General features: G+C 56.0%; 1 protein-coding gene across 2 annotated transcripts in view; it reads left to right on the forward strand.

Annotated features, from left to right (window-relative positions):
- The window catches only part of LRP1 (LDL receptor related protein 1), an 81,725-nt gene that overhangs the window by 40,331 nt on the left and 20,534 nt on the right, over nucleotides 1–20,860 (forward strand). For both annotated transcript variants that reach the window (XM_053226387.1, XM_027071436.2), the window contains 24 exons: nucleotides 2,926–3,108; nucleotides 3,543–3,743; nucleotides 4,859–5,104; nucleotides 5,320–5,517; nucleotides 6,758–6,962; nucleotides 7,146–7,310; nucleotides 7,959–8,203; nucleotides 8,430–8,561; nucleotides 8,871–9,098; nucleotides 9,354–9,528; nucleotides 9,617–9,711; nucleotides 9,911–10,060; nucleotides 10,164–10,304; nucleotides 10,671–10,805; nucleotides 12,402–12,533; nucleotides 12,795–12,929; nucleotides 13,132–13,261; nucleotides 13,403–13,529; nucleotides 13,951–14,102; nucleotides 14,201–14,325; nucleotides 14,621–14,998; nucleotides 16,343–16,532; nucleotides 19,781–19,985; nucleotides 20,376–20,568. In XM_053226387.1, the coding sequence (XP_053082362.1) occupies nucleotides 2,926–3,108; nucleotides 3,543–3,743; nucleotides 4,859–5,104; nucleotides 5,320–5,517; nucleotides 6,758–6,962; nucleotides 7,146–7,310; nucleotides 7,959–8,203; nucleotides 8,430–8,561; nucleotides 8,871–9,098; nucleotides 9,354–9,528; nucleotides 9,617–9,711; nucleotides 9,911–10,060; nucleotides 10,164–10,304; nucleotides 10,671–10,805; nucleotides 12,402–12,533; nucleotides 12,795–12,929; nucleotides 13,132–13,261; nucleotides 13,403–13,529; nucleotides 13,951–14,102; nucleotides 14,201–14,325; nucleotides 14,621–14,998; nucleotides 16,343–16,532; nucleotides 19,781–19,985; nucleotides 20,376–20,568 (4,266 nt within the window). The remainder of the gene's footprint in view (nucleotides 1–2,925; nucleotides 3,109–3,542; nucleotides 3,744–4,858; nucleotides 5,105–5,319; nucleotides 5,518–6,757; nucleotides 6,963–7,145; nucleotides 7,311–7,958; nucleotides 8,204–8,429; nucleotides 8,562–8,870; nucleotides 9,099–9,353; nucleotides 9,529–9,616; nucleotides 9,712–9,910; nucleotides 10,061–10,163; nucleotides 10,305–10,670; nucleotides 10,806–12,401; nucleotides 12,534–12,794; nucleotides 12,930–13,131; nucleotides 13,262–13,402; nucleotides 13,530–13,950; nucleotides 14,103–14,200; nucleotides 14,326–14,620; nucleotides 14,999–16,342; nucleotides 16,533–19,780; nucleotides 19,986–20,375; nucleotides 20,569–20,860) is intronic.

The raw sequence follows: 20,860 nt of genomic DNA on the forward strand, positions 1-20,860 counted from the left end.
CAACCTTTGGCATTCCCTGGCTTGTATATGCTTCACCCCAATCTCTGCCTTCATCTTTACATGGTGATCTCCCTATGTGTGTGTGCCTGCCTATCTCTGTGTCCAGATTTCCTCTTTATGTAAGGACACAGTCATATTGGATAATGTCTCACCCTAATGACCTCATCTTAACTCGACCATTGGCAAAGACCTATTTCCAGGGGCTCCTGAGTGGCTCAGTTGGTTGAGCATCCAACTCTTGATTTTAGCTCAGGTCATGATCCCAGGGTTGTGGGATTGAGCCCCGCACAGTGTGGAACCTGCTTAAGGTTCTCTCTCTCCCTCCACCCCACTGATTCTCTCTCTCTCTCTCTCTCTCTCTCTCTCTCTCTCTCTCTCTCTCTTTAAAAAAAAAAAGATCTATTTCCAAAGAAGATCACATTCACGGGTACTATGAGTTAGGACATCAGCATCTTTTTTAGGGAACACAAATCAACCCATAACAACTGACAATGGACTTCAAAGGTTTTATTTATTTATTTTTTTAAGTTTTTTTTTTTCAACGTTTATTTATTTTTGGGACAGAGAGAGACAGAGCATGAACGGGGAGGGGCAGAGAGAGAGGGAGACACAGAATCGGAAACAGGCTCCAGGCTCTGAGCCATCAGCCCAGAGCCTGACGCGGGGCTCGAGCTCACGGACCGCGAGATCGTGACCTGGCTGAAGTCGGACGCTTAACCGACTGCACCACCCAGGCGCCCCATAAAGGTTTTAAAAATACTGTAGGCCAAAATCTTTCAGCAGGCCTCATCTAGCCCCTGGACCTCCAGCTTGCAACCTCTGCCTTACAGAGTGAAGGTGTATACAGTTAGACCAGTACTGACGGCACGCATACCCACTCTGGACCCAGAACTGAGAGAGAGGGCAGGGAGGGTCACCTGAGGCCCAGGAAACAGTCACTGAGTCTCAAGGGCCATCTCAGAAGGGCTGGGTGAGTGGGACAGGTAATAGTGCCTTGGGATTCTGAGAAGGGAGCTTCTGGAGGCTTGTGGTGTGGTGGAGAAGCACTCTGCCCCTCACTCACAAGCTGGGTGAACTTGGACAAGTCATTTCCTCTGAGACTTGGCTTCCTCCCCTATAAAATGAGAGGAGATGTGTGGGGGCCTGGCATGTAGGAGCAGACATGTCCTGATTGGTAGTGACTGTTTACTGTGGTGGTAGCTGCAGTGGTCTGGGGCCATTGAGGAAGAGGCGGGGTCTGCATTGGGCCCTGATGAGGGATTCGACTGTGGCCAAATGGACATGAGGGAGGGTCCTCAGAAGGGGGGCGCTAGGGGTGGAGAACACAGTAGTAAGATTTAGACGGTGAAACTGAGCACTTTTGCCTCTGCTTGGGGGAGGGGGACCCTCAGACTGGAGGGGCCGATGGGGAACGAGGCTGTGTCCAAAGGGGGCGGATTATATCAGCAGTTGAAAGTCAGGCACTGGGGTCTTTGAAGGACTTTGAAGTTGGAAGGTGATAAGCTTTGGAGGTGCTGGGGCACCTGGGTGGCTCAGTGGGTTGAGCATCCAACTTTTGATTTCGGCTCAGGTCATGATCCCAGGGTCGTGGAATAGAGCCCTATGTCATGCTCTGAGCTGAGTGTGGAGCCTGCTTGGGATTCTTTCGCTCTCTCTCTCTCTCTCCCTCTACCCCTCTCCCCTGACTCCTCACTCTCTCTCTCTCAAATAAAAAAAACATAAAATAAATAAAAAATACCCTGAAAAAAATGATGTAGGAGGTGCTTTCAGAGGATAATCCTAGAAGGAGATTCTATGAGAAGGAGGTTCAGGGGCCCCAAGGAAGGAAAACCGGCCCCAAGGAAGGAAAACCATCCCCAAGAAAGGCCAGTGCTGAAATGCAGGCACAAGACAAGAGCACTGACCACATTCATGGCGGGGCGGGTGGAAGGAGCGGGCGGCAGCGTGAGAACAAGGTGAGGCTCCTGCACAGTCACCTATGCCTCCGGGTGCTGTTCCTGTTCCTTTCCGGCCTCCTGAGTCAGATCTCAGTGCTGCAGCCGGAGTGATCCTGCAGAACATGAGTCAGATCACACCCCAGCCCTGCCCTCGAGCCTGCACTGGCTCCTTACACACTTGAATCAATGCCAAGCCCCACTCCATGGCCTGCAGGGCTCCCACCACCTCTCTGACCTGTGTTCCTGCCACTCATTTCCTCCTTCACTCTACTCCAGCTATGCAGTCTCAAATATGCCTCGGGCATTTTGCAAACATGCCCTGCGTGGTCCCATCTCAGAGACTTCGCACTCGCTGTTCCCTCTGCCAGGCTGCACCTCCCGGTATTCTCACGGCTGATGTCATCCAAGCCTCTGTTCAAACATCTGCTCAGAGGCCTTCCTTGACCATCTTACCCAGTAGCATCGTCATCTCTTGCTAGCCTTGACCCAGCTTCGTCTCCATGGCATGGAACACTCCCTGCAGTAACATTCTGGATTTCTGTGTCATATCTTCACTGTCTCTTCCCTGCTAGAACTTAACCTCCATGAGGGTAAAGACGTGCTCGCTCACACTGGCACCTGGAACAGTGCCTGGCACACATGAGGCACTCAAGAGGTGTTTATGGAATGAACGGGTAAAATGGAGGCAGGGCCAAGATGGGGGGCCTTTGAGTTCTGGCCCAGCAAACTGCTTATCCAATAGAGCACTGGTGTGTAAAATAGAGAGATTATAGACGAGCTGATTGCTGGGGTCCTGGGAGGTGTGACATTCCTGACTCCAAGTTAGCTTCTGAGAAGTGTCAGCAGGACTCAGAGAACTCTCCATCCCTGCCTTGGCTCATAGCTCTGGACTGGGCAGAACAGGAGGGGGATTGGGAAGGCAGACACGGGAATGGCTGACGTGGAGCCCCTACCCGCCCCCCCCCGCCCTCCCTCTGTCCCCCTGCAGCCACACGGCCTCCCGGTGGCTGCCACAATGATGAGTTCCAGTGCCGACTGGATGGTCTGTGCATTCCGTTGCGCTGGCGCTGTGATGGAGACACTGACTGCATGGACTCCAGTGATGAGAAGAGCTGTGAGGGAGTGACCCACGTCTGTGACCCCAATGTCAAGTTTGGCTGCAAGGACTCCGGTAAAAAGAAGGAGGGGCAGGAGCCTGACTGGGGCAACATGGACAGGAGGAGACCATATTGAGAGGCAGTGGCAAGGGAGTGGTGAGGGAGACAGCACTATGCTGCGGGGGCTGGGGGTGGGGACATGGTGAGGCAAAGGGCCACACAGAAAAAGCTTGTGCATGATGCATGGGGGAAGCTTCGTAAGGGGCCAGGGCCTGCACTAAAGGCCCTGGAAACCAAAACCCTCACCAGAGTTGAGCTTCAGCACCCTCTGCAGATTCTTGCTTTCTTTGCTGCCTCTGTGAATCTGACAGAAAAGGCCTCCAAGGTTCCTAGTGGACCCCAAGGCATTACAATCACGACCCTATTAGAGAAACCCATCGGGTCTGAGAAGAAAGGCACGGAGAGCCCTCCCGCCCGGGCCTGCCCTCATACTATACTCACCCCGCAGCTCGATGCATCAGCAAAGCTTGGGTGTGTGATGGCGACAGTGACTGTGAAGATAACTCGGATGAAGAGAACTGTGAGTCCCTGGCCTGCAGGCCGCCCTCACACCCCTGCGCCAACAACACCTCAGTCTGCCTGCCCCCCGACAAACTGTGTGATGGCAACGATGACTGTGGAGACGGCTCAGACGAGGGAGAGCTCTGCGGTGAGGATTAGGCCTAGCAAAGGCCCCAGGAGAGGAGTGGGGAGGGTGGCTGGGTAAGGAGTCTCGAGGACAGGTGGAATGGGGCAAGTTCATCGGGGAGTGGTCTCAGACTGGGAAAGAGCAAGCAGCACCCCAAGAAGTTACCAGCAACCCTTACTGGTTTCCGACTGGCCTCGGCAAGAGGCCGGGCTGAGCACACCACACTATTATCGCATTTAATCCATACAACAGCCCTGTGAGGCGGACAGTGTTATCATCTCCATCTGACAGAGGAGAAAACTGAGGCAGAGAGGTTAAGTAACTGGTCCGAGGTCCTAAGGTGTTGTGGAGACAGTGCAGTGCACCCCCTTCCTGCAGTCACAGACCCTCACTCACACCCACCAGAGAACAGCACAGAGCTGCTTTTAAAGATGAAGACACCAGGGTTGAGTGTTGAGGTGGTCGGGGCAGGCTTTCCAGAGGAGGCAGCGATTTAACTGGGTTCCCAAAGACAGATAGTGCCCGTAGAGAGAGAAGGTGGGGCGAGGAGGCTGTGCATTCAAGGATCAAAAGAAATAGGGGTCAGGGAGGAGAGCAGAGCAGAGCAGCCTGTCTCCTCCACGCCAGGCAGAGCATCTGTTGCAGGGGGAGGAGTGGGGGAGGAGGCAGGCTGGGACCGGCCTGAGAACTGCTGACAGGTCATCAGTCAGGGCTGGCAGATCTCAGGGTGTGTCAGAGAACCTGGCAGGACATTCCCTACCACACCCCACCCTAATCACACCCAAATCAGAAGAGATCGAGGAAAAAAGGGCAACCCCCAGAGAGAGGCAGAAAGCTGGGGCCCCCCACCACGGCTCAAGAAGAGACTGGAAAACAGAGACTAGATGCATCCGTGATATGAAGGTGTTCCTCAGGGAAAGGAGAAGGGTGGCCCCCATGGTGGGTGCTGAGGTCCCAATCCTGGTCCTGAGGAAGCGCGGGGACAGAGGCTTGGCCGGCAATGGAAAAGAAAGATGCTACGGGCAGCGTGCCAGGGCTCTGTCTGGGCTGCCCAGGACTTGAGACCCAGCCAGGCCGTCGTCCTGCCTCCTCCTGGATCCTGACCCTGATCCTGTCCCCTGTTGCCCACACCACAGACCAGTGCTCTCTGAATAACGGAGGCTGCAGCCACAACTGCTCGGTGGCACCTGGTGAAGGCATTGTGTGTTCGTGCCCTCTGGGCATGGAGCTGGGGCCCGACAACCACACCTGCCAGATCCAGAGCTACTGTGCCAAGCACCTCAAGTGCAGCCAGAAGTGTGACCAGAACAAGTTCAGCGTGAAGTGCTCCTGCTACGAGGGCTGGGTGCTGGAGCCGGACGGCGAGAGCTGCCGCAGCCTAGGTGAACCACGGGTGAAAGGTGGCCGGGAAGGCTGGGCAGGCTGAGGCAGGCCCCTGAGCTTCAGTTGGCTGGGTTTGGGCTGCCGGATGCCAAAGGCTGTGGTTTCCCTCCATGACTAGGCCCAGGGCCAACAGAGACCCTGCCCTGCCTGCTCTTGGACAGGGCGGCTCTGAGGCAGCAAGCCTCGTGCTGACCCCTGTCACGCTCCTCCCCAGATCCCTTCAAGCCATTCATCATCTTCTCCAACCGCCATGAGATCCGGCGCATCGACCTTCACAAAGGGGACTACAGCGTTCTGGTGCCCGGTCTGCGCAACACCATCGCCCTGGACTTCCACCTCAGCCAGAGCGCCCTCTATTGGACTGATGTGGTGGAGGACAAGATCTACCGTGGGAAGCTGCTGGACAACGGAGGTGACAGCCCCCTCCTGCTGGCCCAGGACTAATGCGGGGTGCTCTTCAGAGAGAAGGGGCACCTGGGCACTCGGAGCCACAGGCCCAGATCCAGGCCACCCTGAAGCAGAGGCCCCTAGCTCCCCCATCCCCCACACTCTCGTTAATTGGGTTAGATTTTGCTGTGGGTCTCAGTTCCTGACGCCCCGTAATTATCGTCAGCAAAGCTGCCAGCCTGATAATTAACAAAATGATCAGCCTTTCTTTGGAATGGTCTGGAGCTCCCCAAATCCTAGAACTGCAGGCTTAAAAGGAAAAAGCCATTTAGGAATGGGGTACCTGAATCATGCCTTTGATCCAAAGGCAGCCTGACCCATCACAGACATTTTTCCACACATATTGAGTATCTGCCATATACACCTCGACCTGGGAAGACAGCAGTGATCAAAACAGGCCAAAATGTCTGTCCTCAGGGAGCTTACATGCCAGAGGAGACATCAGATATAAACAAATGAGTACAACGTGGAGTATAACAGAAGGGGATAGCAGTGTGGATATAGAGAAAGGAGGAAAGGGGGTGAGTAGGGAGAATGGGGGGGGTCGGCATTTTAAATGGGGTGGTCAAGGAAGGCCTCTGAGAAGGTGACATCTGAGCAAAGACTTGAAAGAAGCACATTTTACTAAAGGAGTTTGTATTGTTTGTTATAGACAAAACTTGGAACCATCCTAAATGTTCATCAACAAGGGAATGGCTAAGTAGATTGTAATAATGTTCACACTATGAAAATAATTTTATATCTATCATCTATATCCATATGTGTATATATAATTATACATGATATACACAGAGATATAGATAGATATAGATATAGATATAGATATAGATATAGATAGATATCTCCAGGGAAAAATCTTTAAGACAGTCTTTGAAGTGACTTCTAGAAAGTTCTGTCCTCATATTGATTCTGCATCTGTCCCCCAAGGCCTCCACCCTCTGCTCTGACCTCCTCCCATGGGTTAGCCCTTCAGAGAGCTGCAAGCAAAAGAAAGCTGTGACCTTCCCTTCCTCAGGGTTCTGGAAGCTAGGCCTTTTCTCTCCTTATTTGACCTCCTGGAGGGTCAGGGGGCCTGGGTGAGGAGAGTAGGGGGTCTGTGAACCCCAGTTGTATCCAGGGTGCATCAGAGGTATTGGCAGAGGTGTCGAGGTTGAGGGTGGTCCTACTATACTGTGATTTCACTCCCATGACCTTCTCTTCACCAGCCCTGACTAGTTTCGAGGTGGTGATTCAGTACGGCCTGGCCACCCCTGAGGGTCTGGCTGTAGACTGGATTGCAGGCAACATCTACTGGGTGGAGAGTAACTTGGACCAGATTGAAGTGGCCAAGCTGGATGGGACCCTTCGGACCACCCTCCTGGCTGGTGACATTGAGCACCCAAGGGCAATTGCGCTGGATCCACGGGATGGGTGAGAACCCTGCTCAGCCCTATTCTGGCCCCATGGTCTCCTCTGAAGCCTTGTTCAGCCGGGTCAGGGACACCTATCTCTTCAAACGCTATTCACCCCCTCTGCCCTTTACCAAAGATCCTATAATAGCCCCGCCCCAGGCCCTTGACCTTGGCCCCCCCTGACTCACTCCCCATTTCCCAGGATCCTGTTTTGGACAGACTGGGATGCCAGCCTGCCCCGCATCGAGGCCGCCTCCATGAGTGGGGCCGGGCGACGCACCATCCACCGGGAGACAGGTTCGGGTGGCTGGCCCAATGGGCTCACGGTGGACTACCTGGAGAAGCGCATCCTCTGGATCGATGCCAGGTCATTGCCCCCCACCACACCCCCAGACGCCTCCATCTTTCCCCTCCCCCCAGGACAGGGTGGGGTTGGGGGTCCCAGGGCTCACCAGCGATAAGGGTGGTGAAAACGCCTGAGGCAGCTGGAGTCAGAAGTGGGGCGGCCAAGGGCTGGGCCCAGTAAGAGGACTGAGGGTTGGGGAGAGGGGAGAGGATGGATGTGGGGAGAAGAGGGTAGAAGCAGGGCTGTCACCCCATCCAGGACTGCCTGGCCCCGGTGCGGGCCAGGCTAAAATGCAACCTCCTGTCCTCACTCACAAACCTGTGTGCTCTGCTAGGGGACTTCGTCCACCCAGGGGAAGGGCAAACTTCTAACTGGTCTGCTCAGAGTGGGTACCTTCTTCCAACCTCACCAAAAAAAAAGCCCCTGTGTGCTAACTGTGGCCCTATGGAGAAGTGAGCCAAGAGATTCAGGGCGTCGGAATCGGGATCCGAGACCTGGGATCCTAGACCTCAAACCACTCTGATTCTCACTCCATGTTGTTCTGTTTGCCTTCCCTGGCCAGCAAGGCCTGGGAGGAAGGACTGCTCCAGTGTGCTAGAACTGGGGGGGGCGATGGGCCAGGGCATGGCCCCCGCCATCATCCTCACTCTGCCCCGACCACGCTCTCAGGTCAGATGCCATTTACTCAGCCCGTTACGACGGCTCCGGCCACATGGAGGTGCTTCGGGGACACGAGTTCCTATCGCACCCGTTTGCAGTGACGCTGTATGGGGGGGAGGTGTATTGGACGGACTGGCGGACAAACACGCTGGCCAAGGCCAACAAGTGGACCGGCCACAATGTCACCGTGGTACAGAGGACCAATACCCAGCCCTTTGATCTGCAGGTGTACCACCCCTCCCGGCAGCCCATGGGTAAGGGGCCAGCAGCCTCTTTAGAAGGCCTTAGGAGAAGAGGGGGCCGTGAGAGCATGAGGGATGGCGGGGATGGGCCAGTCTGCTGACTGGAGAGTCTGGTGGCAGGTGATGCTGGAACAGGGCGTGTGAGAGTAGGTGAAGAGGGGGTGGTCGAGGTGAGAGAGGCCAGGCAGGGGCCAGCGACTCACAGGATATTTTCCATTCTCCCCTCCCCCACCCCTAGCTCCTAATCCTTGTGAGGCTAATGGGGGCCGAGGCCCCTGCTCCCACCTGTGTCTCATCAACTACAACCGGACCGTCTCCTGCGCCTGCCCCCACCTCATGAAGCTCCACAAGGACAACACCACGTGCTATGGTAGGAGGCCCCTCCCTCAAGAGCCAGTGGTAAACTGAGGCTGAAGGGGAAGGTGTCAGGTACCCAGGCTCCCAGTTGTAAGTGAAGATACAGCATCCCAGCTGGGAGGGGCCTGATGGGACAGGTTCTAGACACAACGGCTGTAAGAAGGTGTGTGAACTCAGACAGGGAGCCCGATGGGGGCACTTCTGGATAGCCAATGACCATCAGCAGATGGAAGGAACCAGAAGAGGGAGGGACCCTAATCTGGGTGGGTGGGAAGCATGAAGGTAAGGGGCTGCCCTCAGTCACCTGCCACATGCCCCACAGAGTTTAAGAAGTTCCTGCTGTACGCACGTCAGATGGAGATCCGAGGGGTGGACCTGGATGCCCCCTACTACAACTACATCATCTCTTTCACGGTGCCCGATATTGACAACGTCACGGTGCTGGACTATGATGCCCGCGAGCAGCGCGTCTACTGGTCCGATGTGCGGACACAGGCCATCAAACGGGCCTTCATCAATGGCACAGGCGTGGAGACTGTCGTCTCTGCAGGTCCTGCCCTTGCCCTGGACCCCTGCAGTGGGTGTGGCCCCCCGCCCACCCCCACCACGCCACCGAGCCCTTGCTCCCATCCCTGGTCCCCTTGGTCCTGATATTCCTTTTCCAAATCCTCTCCCTTCTCAATGCCCCAACCCTGGTTTCCCAACCCTGATTCCCCCCAAAACCAGACCAGCCCCCCACTTCCTACAGTCTCCCGACCTATGCCCTGCAAATACCCAATCTCCAACTCCCCACTGTGCCCCCCAGACTTGCCAAATGCCCATGGGCTGGCTGTGGACTGGGTGTCCCGAAACCTGTTCTGGACAAGCTATGACAGCAACAAGAAGCAGATCAACGTGGCCCGGCTGGACGGCTCCTTCAAGAATGCGGTGGTGCAGGGCCTGGAGCAGCCCCATGGCCTGGTTGTCCACCCCTTGCGTGGGTCAGTCCAGGGCCCAAGGTTGGGGAGCGTGGGGTGTGGGGCGGGAGGAAAAGAGGAGTCTGACTTTACCTTCCTGCCCCCCTCCCAGGAAGCTCTATTGGACCGATGGGGACAACATCAGCATGGCCAACATGGATGGCAGCAACCGTACCCTGCTCTTCAGCGGCCAGAAGGGCCCTGTGGGTATGGCTTGTCCTTCCTACGCTACCACTCTTTCCTAATTCCCCACCCAGGAGATCCTCAGGGTCCCGCAATTACCCCTCTGTCTCCTGAACTCCCAGCTTAGCGCTTGTCGTCACCCTCCTCCTCCAAAACCACACATTCCTCAGCCCCCAGTCTGAGTGCCAGACTTTCTGGTGGCAGTGACGCCCCCCTCTTCTAGGCCTGGCTATCGACTTCCCTGAAAGCAAACTCTACTGGATCAGCTCTGGGAACCACACCATCAGCCGCTGCAACCTGGACGGGAGTGGGCTAGAGGTCATCGATGCCATGCGGAGCCAGCTGGGCAAGGCCACTGCCCTGGCCATCATGGGTGAGGCTGCTGGGTGGGGTTAGGGACAGGATCAGAGAGGCTGGGCTGGGTTGGCCTGGGGGTGGGGCCCTCCCCAGGGTCTCATCCCCTCCTGCCTCCCCAGGGGACAAGCTGTGGTGGGCAGATCAGGTGTCAGAGAAGATGGGCACGTGCAATAAGGCTGATGGCTCAGAATCCGTGGTCCTGCGGAATAGCACCACCCTGGTGATGCACATGAAGGTCTACGACGAGAGCATCCAGCTGGGTGAGGCAGGGGGCCAGGGCCCCGGGCAGGGGGTGGGCTAGAGAGGGGTGAGGGCTGTGGCCATGAGCAGCTGTAGGAATCCCTGGGCAAGGATGTGAATGGGAGTGAACACGGGTCAGACTCCACTCACCACCCAGAGGGTCTCCTCTTTCTCATCATCACAGAGGTACCATATGAGCTTACAGCCACCCTGGTCACAAGAGCCAGGGCCTGGAGGACAAAAGACCTGAGTGTGGGTTGGGTGGTGACCCCCACAAGGCCCAGGGTGAAGGCGGTGATTATCCTTTCCCTAAGCAGTGCAGGCCCGACACTAAGGTCCTGAGAAGGTCTACCTAACCCTTTCTCTGTGCCTCCTACCCACCCCAGACCATGAGGGCACCAACCCCTGCAGTGTCAACAACGGTGACTGCTCCCAGCTCTGCCTGCCCACATCGGAGTCGACCCGCTCCTGTATGTGCACGGCCGGCTACAGCCTCCGGAGTGGCCAGCAGGCCTGCGAGGGTCAGTGCCCCATCGCCATCTTGCCCCCCACCATGGCCCAAGTCTCCAGCTCTGACCGCTCCTACCCCACAGCCCCACCTTCCTCCTCTCCCCTTGAGGACAGGAACTGCATTCATCATGTATTGTGAAGTGTCTTCTGGGTTAGATGCTTAGTAAGCCCCCGTTGTGCAGGGTACTACAGGGAAGGCTAGGGGGCAGAAGTCCCTGTCCCTGTGCTCTGCGGTCTTCATCAGAGATGGGGCTAACGCGTAGGGGAAGCTGGACCGTGAAGTGGCTATCCAGTGTCTGCAGTAGGATTTTAGAGAAATAGATGTCAGCAGGCAGCGCCAGGGCCAGCTTCATGGAAAAGATGTGCTGTGAGCTGGGTTTTATAGGACAAGTAGGATTTAAGTGCATGGATCAAAGGGGAAGGGACAATAAGTTAGGCACTGGGTCCAGAGCAATTCAAGGATATGTGCAGAGGCCCTGAGGCGCCAAGCCTGAGTGGTGGGCAGACTGTGGGGGGTGTCAGAGGTGATGGCTGTGAGGTAGGGCGGGCCTCCTGTGGGTTCTCAGCCGGGAGTGCCTGGAAAGTGGTGTTTGGGGCAGATTAACCTGGCGGCAGAGAGCCGGCTGGGTGGGGGAGGGAGAAACCGAGGCAGTTAGACCAGTTAGGAGGCTATTAGAGTGAGCCCAGTGTTAAGAGATGGGGCTTAGCAGCTGGGTTTAAGAGAAGGGATGAGACTCAGAGACATTTCACAAGAACTTGCTGACTGATTTATGAGTTTGCCCCAGGACAGCACTTCCCAAAGTGCGCTCCTGTGAACCTCCCTCTTTGATGTGGGTAGATGTTACAGAAAGAAACACTGGGTTGAACAAAGTTTAAGTGTTTTTTGCTGCAGAACTTCTCAGAGTCTTGAGTATGTTCATCTGCACTGAGGATTTTTCAAGAGGAGACTAATGTTTGGGGTTTCCCCAAACTCCCTTGACTATGAATCCTTTTTTTCAAGGAGCCTGAGAAACCAGAGCCCCCTGGGGGATTCATCTGGGGACACAGTGTATCATGGGGCAGAGGCAGTGGAGGGTTCTGGCTCACGTGGATAGTGGCACCTCAAAAGAAATGGGAAAACAGAATTAAGGCTCAGGAATGAGATGTCAAGGATCTTGAGTCTTAGGTGTTTGAGAGTGTGTGGCACAGACCAGACTGGGGAGGACAAAGAGGAAACTAAGGTGGAAGTCTCCATTTAGGAGTCATCTGGTTCCATTGCCTTGTCTGAAACTCCCCAGGTTCTTCCTAACAGCTTTTGGGGGTGCTGGGTTGTATGGAGTGAAGTTGAACTGCAGGGCCCCTTTTGGGGAGAGAAGTGGGTCTCTTCTGCCCTCTGGTGGGGGATAGTAGTCTTGCAGGTGGTTCCCCAGAGCTGCTCTCCTTTCCCACCCCCACCCCCCACCAGCCAGGTGACCTCCCAGCCAAGCTGCAGGCCTCAGGCTCAGGTGTGTTTATGTGTGTGTTGAAGGGGGAGGCATGATGTCTGGAAGAAGATACTCAGAGTGACAGAGCCCAAGTTTAAAGAGGGTGTCAGTGAGACCCAGGCCTGAAGTATCCTTGTGTTTCAGGTGTGGGCTCCTTTCTCCTGTACTCTGTGCACGAGGGAATCCGGGGAATCCCCTTGGATCCCAATGATAAGTCAGATGCCCTGGTCCCAGTGTCGGGGACCTCCCTGGCTGTCGGCATTGATTTCCATGCTGGTGAGTGATTTGGTGGCGGGAGAGAGTGGGACGTTACTTTGAGGGTAGTGTGCTCTGGGAGCCCAGTGAGAGGCAGCCTGACTACAGCTGGAGGGGGAGATACCACAGCTCCCCCTACCCTGCTTAGTTTCCCTTCCAACCCCCGTGCCACTGCCTCCCCCACCCCCAGCACTCACCTCTATTTTGACTGCCATTTGATTCTGACCCTCCACCTTTCCCCTGCCTTGTTGGGCATCCCAACGTTGGCTCCTCTATCTCCAGAAAATGACACCATTTACTGGGTGGACATGGGCCTAAGTACCATTAGCCGGGCTAAGCGAGACCAGACGTGGCGCGAGGATGTGGTGACCAATGGCATTGGCCGCGTGGAAGGCATTGCAGTGGACTGGATCGCAGGTGAGCCATGAAAGGGTGCTGGGCGGGCTGTGGGCCTCCAGGTAGGGTGGAGGCCTGGAGGAGAGAAGCGGGATCTCAGGAGTCTGAGGAGAAGGACTAGGCAGGAACGGATGGGGGAGCAGCAGGGATCTAGGGGCTAGAAGGGGACCAGGTGCATGTGTTCCCACCCAACCCCCTAATCCCCACTCAACTCCCTCCTCAGGCAACATCTACTGGACAGACCAAGGCTTTGATGTCATCGAGGTTGCCAGGCTCAATGGCTCTTTCCGCTACGTGGTCATCTCCCAGGGTCTGGATAAGCCCCGAGCCATCACTGTCCACCCAGAGAAGGGGTGAGAAGCTGGACAGGCTGTCCAGTTCCCAGCCCTGGCTTGGTTCTGGCTTGGTCATTCTCCACAGCCCACACTTATGAGACCCTCTCTCCTCCATGGTCTGGGGACTGACACCCCACTTCTGCCTCCTCCACCCCACAGGTATCTGTTCTGGACTGAGTGGGGCCAGTATCCACGTATTGAGCGGTCTCGGCTAGATGGTACTGAGCGAGTTGTGCTGGTTAATGTCAGCATTAGCTGGCCCAATGGCATCTCAGTGGACTATCAGGTTTGAATGCAGGCTTGGCCCTGGAGCCCTCGGGATATCTGGACCCCATGCTGTGGGGGGAGGCTCCCCTTACCCTATATTCTGCTTCCCATAGACTCTCCCTGTGGTGAACCCCCCATTCGGTGGGGAGATATGGACCCAGGATAGGTCTTGCGGTCTTCTGGCCCAGCTCCCAACCCAGAGTAGGACTCCTACCGCCCTAGAGGTGGGGGGGAGGGTGTGCTGTCACTCAGAAGTGAAGACTGAAGGCATGTCTAGAAGGGTCGGCATATTAGCAGGTCAGAGGGCAGGGAGGATATAGAGAAAGGAGGAGAAAGATACGAGAGGTAGGGGTGAGTGGGACATGCCCTGCTGCCCAGGACACTGGGGCTGGTGTGGAGTGCTGGGCACTGGAGGTGAGGTGCGCGCCTCTGGCCTATAGGATGGGAAGCTATACTGGTGCGATGCCCGGACAGACAAGATCGAGCGGATCGACCTGGAGACGGGCGAGAACCGTGAGGTGGTTCTGTCCAGCAACAATATGGACATGTTCTCAGTGTCTGTGTTTGAGGATTTCATCTACTGGAGTGACAGGTGAGGCCTTCTGCCCCGGTCTTCTCGCTGGCCATCCTTTCCCTCCCTCCTGACCTCTGTCGATGCCCCACTCATGGCCTGGCCTTCCCTTCCCCTAGGACTCACGCCAATGGCTCCATCAAGCGTGGGAGTAAAGACAATGCCACAGACTCGGTGCCCCTGAGAACAGGCATCGGCGTCCAGCTCAAAGACATCAAAGTCTTCAACCGGGACCGGCAGAAAGGTGAGGCTGGGGCTCTGGGCCAGGCAGGAGAGGCACACAGGGTGATTTCTCAGACTGAGAGGGGCCGAGAGAGACGCTGAACCCACAGGGACACTTTCCAGCAGCTCCAGAGACCTGAGAGGGGTGAAAAGGGGCTGAGGAGCTCAAGGATGGGTTTGGGTGCCGAGTTGCTGAGGCAGAGCAGTGCACCAACCAGAGCGTCCACCTTGGCTGAGAGTCCAGAGGCACCGGTGAGCCTTTTCCCAAGGTGGGCCCTACCCTGCATAACCATCTCCTTCCCATGCCCTCCCCCCAGGTACCAACGTGTGTGCAGTGGCTAATGGCGGGTGCCAGCAGCTGTGCCTGTACCGGGGCGAGGGGCAGCGGGCGTGTGCCTGCGCCCATGGGATGCTGGCTGAAGACGGGGCGTCGTGCCGGGAGTATGCGGGCTACCTGCTTTACTCAGAGCGCACCATCCTCAAGAGCATCCACCTGTCTGATGAGCGCAACCTCAATGCACCCGTGCAACCCTTTGAGGATCCTGAGCACATGAAGAATGTCATCGCTCTGGCCTTTGACTACCGAGCAGGCACCTCCCCGGGCACCCCCAATCGCATCTTCTTCAGCGACATCCACTTTGGGAACATCCAACGGATCAATGACGATGGCTCGGGGAGGATCACCATTGTGGAGAGTGAGACCAGACCCGGATCTGCCCAGGAAGGGGGGGGGGGGGGTAGGGGGCTGTGCAGAGGACCAGCACCGACTCAGGGTAGAAAAGCCCTCAGACATCAGCCAGCCTGCTCCGCCCCAGATCTGAATCCCAGCTGTGACTGTGTCCCTGACAAGTAGCCAGCAAATCACACTGCACCCATTATACTTACTTGAAAGTTTCTCCTCATTTGGAGTCACACTTGGCCCCCCTCTCGCTTCCTCCTCTGATCCTAGTTTGCCCCCAGGCTGCACAGAATAAGCCAAAACCCTCCTTTGTGTGTCCAGTGCTCACAGCACAGGCTGCAGAGACAGGCTGGGTTCAACCCAAGACACAGGATTTCAGGCACTTGTCCTGTGCTGTCCAAGAGTTCTCATCTGCATAGTGAGTCAGGATCACCTGAACCGCAGGTATGAACGCTTAGCTCAGCCCAGGTGTCATGTGCACCCCACAGAGACCAATGGGTGCTAGAGCCGTCACCCCAGGACAGCCCTTCAGCTCTGTGAAAAGTGCTGTTTTGTTCCACTTACAGTTTTCTTTTCTCCAGGCTGGATACCGCCCCCCCCTCCCCCCCAGTGCTTTGACTCGTTTGTTCAGTTATTCATTCATTCTGGCCACGGAGACCTGCCAGACACTATTCTAGTGGCTGGTATACAGAGATGATAAACATAGATCCGTTCTTTGACCCTCCTCTGGACATTTCCTGCTCCACACAGTCCAGTCCCCATGCCTGTCTAAAAATGTGGCCAAAGCTAAACTAGATACCCTGTGATTGTAACTTGATCAGGAGAGACTGGCAAGAACTGTCCCCTCCCTTCAGGCCATTGTTTAAGCTACAGTACTTCTATTAATGCAGCCTCTGGCAACCACGGCGACATACAACTAGAGGCCACTAAAATCCCCTTAGGCTATGGTTCCACTACCCATTGTGCACTTAATTCTTTAACCTGAGTTTAGGATGTCTATGAGAATCAATCCAGTTCTGGCCTTGTTAAGCAGGAAGCTCCCACCCGGTACAGCCCAAGTCAGATGTGATTTACTAAAATCCATAAAGCCAATTCTACCCAGCTGTGGGGAGAAGCAGGAAGAAGGGTCAGGGAGATGGGTCATGGATCATTTGGGTAGAAAATAGGGAAGGACAGGAGGGCTGGGGTGCCAAGGGCTGTGCCTCCGTATGCTCCTCAGCTCCCACACATCCCCTTCCAGCCCCCCATATGCCAGAGGAACGGTGCTCCAGGCCTTCCCCCTGAGTTCATGCCCCAGTTGCCCCTTCGGCTCTGCTCTCTGGCTCCATCCCGACCTATGACTACTCCTGTCTCCTTGCAGATGTGGGCTCTGTGGAGGGCCTGGCCTATCACCGTGGCTGGGACACTCTCTACTGGACAAGCTACACAACATCCACCATCACCCGCCACACAGTAGACCAGACCCGCCCAGGGGCCTTTGAGCGTGAGACGGTCATTACTATGTCTGGAGACGACCACCCACGAGCCTTTGTGCTGGACGAGTGTCAGAAGTGAGCTGCTGGGTGTAGGGAGTAGGTGGCAGAAACCACTCCGGGCAGCCCCGGGTGGGGGGTGAAGCAGCAGGAGAGGCTGGCTTTCACCTGAGATCAGCCACTTCCTTGCTGTGACCTTAGACCAGCTGTCCGAACTGTCTGAGCTTTAGTTTCCTCATCTGTAATAGGACAATAATATTTCAGGTGCCTGAACCAAGGGGAGGATCAGGGTGGGGGGGGTTGTGAAGGACAATTCTGGCTCAGTGATTAGTCGATTCATTCATCAGAAAGCCATGTTCAGGGAACATAGTAGGTCCTCTGTGTTTCTGAGACTCCAAGCTTCAGGCCAAGACTGTTCACTGAACGGTTATTGCCTGGAAGCTTTGACCTAGCTGAGGAGAGAAATCATAGTGCTGGGAAGCATGGAGACCGGTGATGACCAAGAGGCCCCACAGAGGCGGCAGGTTGGCACAGGACCTAGAAGTGGAAAGGCCAGGGAAGGACAGCCCAGACACAGGGCAGTGCTTTGAGCAAGAGCCAAAGGAAGGAGTGCTGTAGGCGGGGAAGGACTGTGAGGAGCCTCCCCCATGCCCGATCAAAGGGCTCTTGTGAGCAGGAGCAGGCCTGGGGAGGGCCCTGGAAGCGAGGCTCAGGTTGCAAGGGAGTCCAGAGCATGAGTCAGGAGAACCTGGGAGGAAATACCCGGAGGTGGTGCTTGCCCCTGGTCTCCACCTGCCCTGTTCTCCGGTAGGGGCAGCCCCCACTCCCACTGTGTGGGCCTCTAGTGAACCACCTCCTCCCCTTAGAAATCCTGGCCCACACGTAAGCAAAACTGTTTTCCCCAGAATTCAGCAGCACTTGGAATGTTTTCCCAAAGCTTTGCTAGGAAACTAAGGGACAAACAAAACCCAAAAGCAGCTACTTAGAAATGGTGAGTGTACCGACTAAACCTAGATTCCTTAGCCTGATATCACTCGAGGCCAGCCCCAGCCCAGCCTGCCTGGCCCCGCAGACCAGCACAAGGGTCCTCTGTCCCTGGCCTGCCTCACCCTGTCCTGCATGTACCTGGCTCATGACAAAGATCCTATCTGCCCTCTGCAACCCTTGGTAACTTTACCTGTCTTGGGCTGGCCTCAGGGCCTGTCCCTTATGGGCCTGGAACCTCCGTGGAAGGGTGATGCTCCTGGGCACCCCTGCCTGCCTCCCACCCCCAATCCAGAGATGGTGGAGCTTTGTGACTTCAGAAGCTCCTTCATGGCTGCCCACCAAATTCCTTTGCTCTGAGCCTAGGCTCAGCAAATGGCTTTTGGGAACCAATGATGTGCTGAGGATCAAGGGGAGGGTGAGATGGACATTGGCTCTGCCCCAGGCATATTTGATGCTAGCCATGAGGCTGTAGGGAGCTTTAGGAGTGTGTAAGAAGGACCTGACCTGGGCCGGATATCAAGGAACGTGTCCTCGAGGACACCCAGCTGAGCTGAGGTCTGGAGGATGACAGGGGTGAAGTAAATCCAGGGCAGGGTGCAGGAGAAAGAGCTGAACTGTCTGGGAGAGGCCCTGTCCTGGCCAGAAGGAGCGAGTGCCTTGGAGGAATTGGGGGGGCCAGTGTGATTAAAGGGGCAGGGACCTCCTGCTGAGCCTCCCCTACAGCTGGCCCCAGTTCCCAGGTTGCTCCCAGTTCTGGCTGCTGACAGCCTGCCCCTCAGGACAGCCCCTTCTCCCTGCCCTTCCCTGCCAGCCACTTCCTGGGAGTGGTTTTACCAAACCTGAAATCCTCAGTTGTAGGACATGTCATTCTTCCACATATAACAGTTTGTCATGGTAGAAGGAAAGCCACTTCCCACTGCAGAGTGAACTGGGCTCTACCTGAGGACATCGAAGTCCCTGGTTGGGCACCAACAAAGCAGGGAGGATGACTCTAGCAGCTGTCCCTGGCATACCCATTTCTCCTATGGAAGCCAGAGACAGATGCCACCATCCTTGATGGCGTCATGCCACCATCCAAACTCCCATTCTGATTCCAAGAGCCATCCAGAACCCCACCCCTTCCCCCAGGATGGGCGCCTTTAAAATCAGAGACTTATCCTCAAGAGCTCCCAGTGGCTTGGGGATAGCCAGCACCTCCCTAAGTGGAAGCATAGTGGCAGGAGGCCATAGCTCAAATGTGCTGGAGAGGCTGTGGAGGGGGTGTTAAGAAGAGACCTGGAGAGGTTTGAGGAGACAGGTCCACCAGCCAGAAGACAGCTCTGTGTCCAGAGCAGCAGAGGGCAGAGGGCATGGAAGCATGCGGTGGGGTGGGAGGCAGGGGTAGGTCCTATGAGACAGCCAGAGAACAGATGTAGCTAGATGATTCTCAAACTCCAGGGTGTATGAAGCTTGCCTGGGGAGTGCTGGAAAGTGCTGGTTCCCTGGCCCCAGAATATCTGGGACAGAGGACCCAGGAATCAAGATCCAATGCAGGTGGTCTGAAAACCACACTGTCACACCTAGTGTAGTGCCTGACCAGCCCTGAAGTCATCCGCACCCATCTCTGGAGCCTCACCACCCCCAAAAGGAGCACAGGCAAGGCCCGATCTTACCACCTCCTTTACTGAGAGGAGGCCAAGGTGTAGAAACGAGAGGCTGGTTCAAGGTCAGAGCTTGGAAGGAGCAGAGCTGGGATGAATGTCACATGATCAGAACTGAGCCAAGCGTTCTTGAAATTCACTTTGATATACGGGTGCTTTGGATTACGAGCATGTTTCTGGAACGAAATACGTTCGCAAACCAAGGTTTTACTATAATATGAAATACTCATGTGGCATCTACCAGCTGTCACTAGATGAATATTAACTCTTTTAACCCTTAAACCACTCTATGAGGCAGGTAACAGTATTATCCCCACCTCATGGAGGATGAAACTGAGGCACAGAGAAGTTAAGTCACTTGCTAAGGTTCCTAACTTGTACGTTGTGGAGCCAGAATGGGAACCCAGAGCCTGACTTACTTGGCTACACTGTCTCTCAGTAAACACAGATGGCCGTTTCACAGACACTGAGAAGTACGTGTGCACACATACACACGCACCGACTATGCAGCAGCTGGGCCCTTCCTGGGCACCGGGGCTGTGTTGGCCTGGGTGGCTGTGAGGTGGCCTGCTGTGCTGGGATCTTGTTCCCACCCTGGCTGACCCTCAGGTTCTGGTCGACTCCTTGCCCCGGCCTGGGCCCTCCATGGCAGACTCCCTAGCTTTGAGTCCTGATCCCCGTGGCCCTGTCTTCCCCCAGCCTGATGTTCTGGACCAACTGGAACGAGCAGCACCCCAGCATCATGCGGGCGGCCCTGTCGGGGGCCAATGTCCTGACTCTCATCGAGAAGGACATCCGCACCCCCAATGGCCTGGCCATCGACCACCGTGCCGAGAAGCTCTACTTCTCCGACGCCACCCTAGACAAGATCGAGCGCTGCGAGTATGACGGCTCCCACCGCTATGTGAGTCTGTGAGGCAGATGGAATGGGTGGCACTGGGCAGGCTAGGATCAGGGGTCAGGGGACGGCTGGCTAGCCAAAATGGAGATTGCCTGGGCACGGAGCAACAGAAAGGAAAGCCACATGGTGGGAAGATTTGGGAGGAGAATGAGGCACTGACATTGCCGCTTAGCTGTGTGGCCTTGCGCAGCCCTCATCCTGCCCAGGCGTGGCTTCCTCATCAATTAAATGAGGACATGGCAAGATTCCCCTGCAGGTCTTCCCATTCTGCAGCTGTGTCCAGGGATCTCGGCCAAGGCCAGGCACCCCCACCCCTGGGGCCAGCTGCAGGGGGTTGGATTTGGGGCAAGAGGCCTGAGCCTACCTGTGACGGGCTTAGTGCTGTCGCCACAGGTGATCCTGAAGTCCGAGCCAGTCCACCCCTTCGGGTTGGCTGTGTACGGGGAGCACATTTTCTGGACCGACTGGGTGCGGCGGGCTGTGCAGCGGGCCAACAAGTACGTGGGCAGTGACATGAAGCTGCTGCGCGTGGACATCCCCCAGCAGCCCATGGGCATCATCGCCGTGGCCAATGACACCAACAGCTGTGAGTGGGGCCACTACCACCAGCCTTGCTCTCTTGCCCCTGGTGCCAGCACACACACACACACACACACACACACACTACACCCTGGTCCTGTTCTCCCACAGCCTCCACGTGCAGACACACAAGTGTACACGCTTTCACCCCCAAGAAACCCAAAACACCAACACTCCTCTATTCCAGCTCCCTCAAGACGTCTGTGCGTGCGTGCACACGTATGCACCCTCGTAGCACACCACAGCTGGTCTCACCTGAATCTTTGACATCCCAGCACATGCCCTAGCCATTCTTCCCC

This window comes from Acinonyx jubatus, chromosome B4, assembly GCF_027475565.1.
Source record: "Acinonyx jubatus isolate Ajub_Pintada_27869175 chromosome B4, VMU_Ajub_asm_v1.0, whole genome shotgun sequence".
In the NCBI taxonomy this organism is placed as follows: domain Eukaryota; kingdom Metazoa; phylum Chordata; class Mammalia; order Carnivora; family Felidae; genus Acinonyx; species Acinonyx jubatus.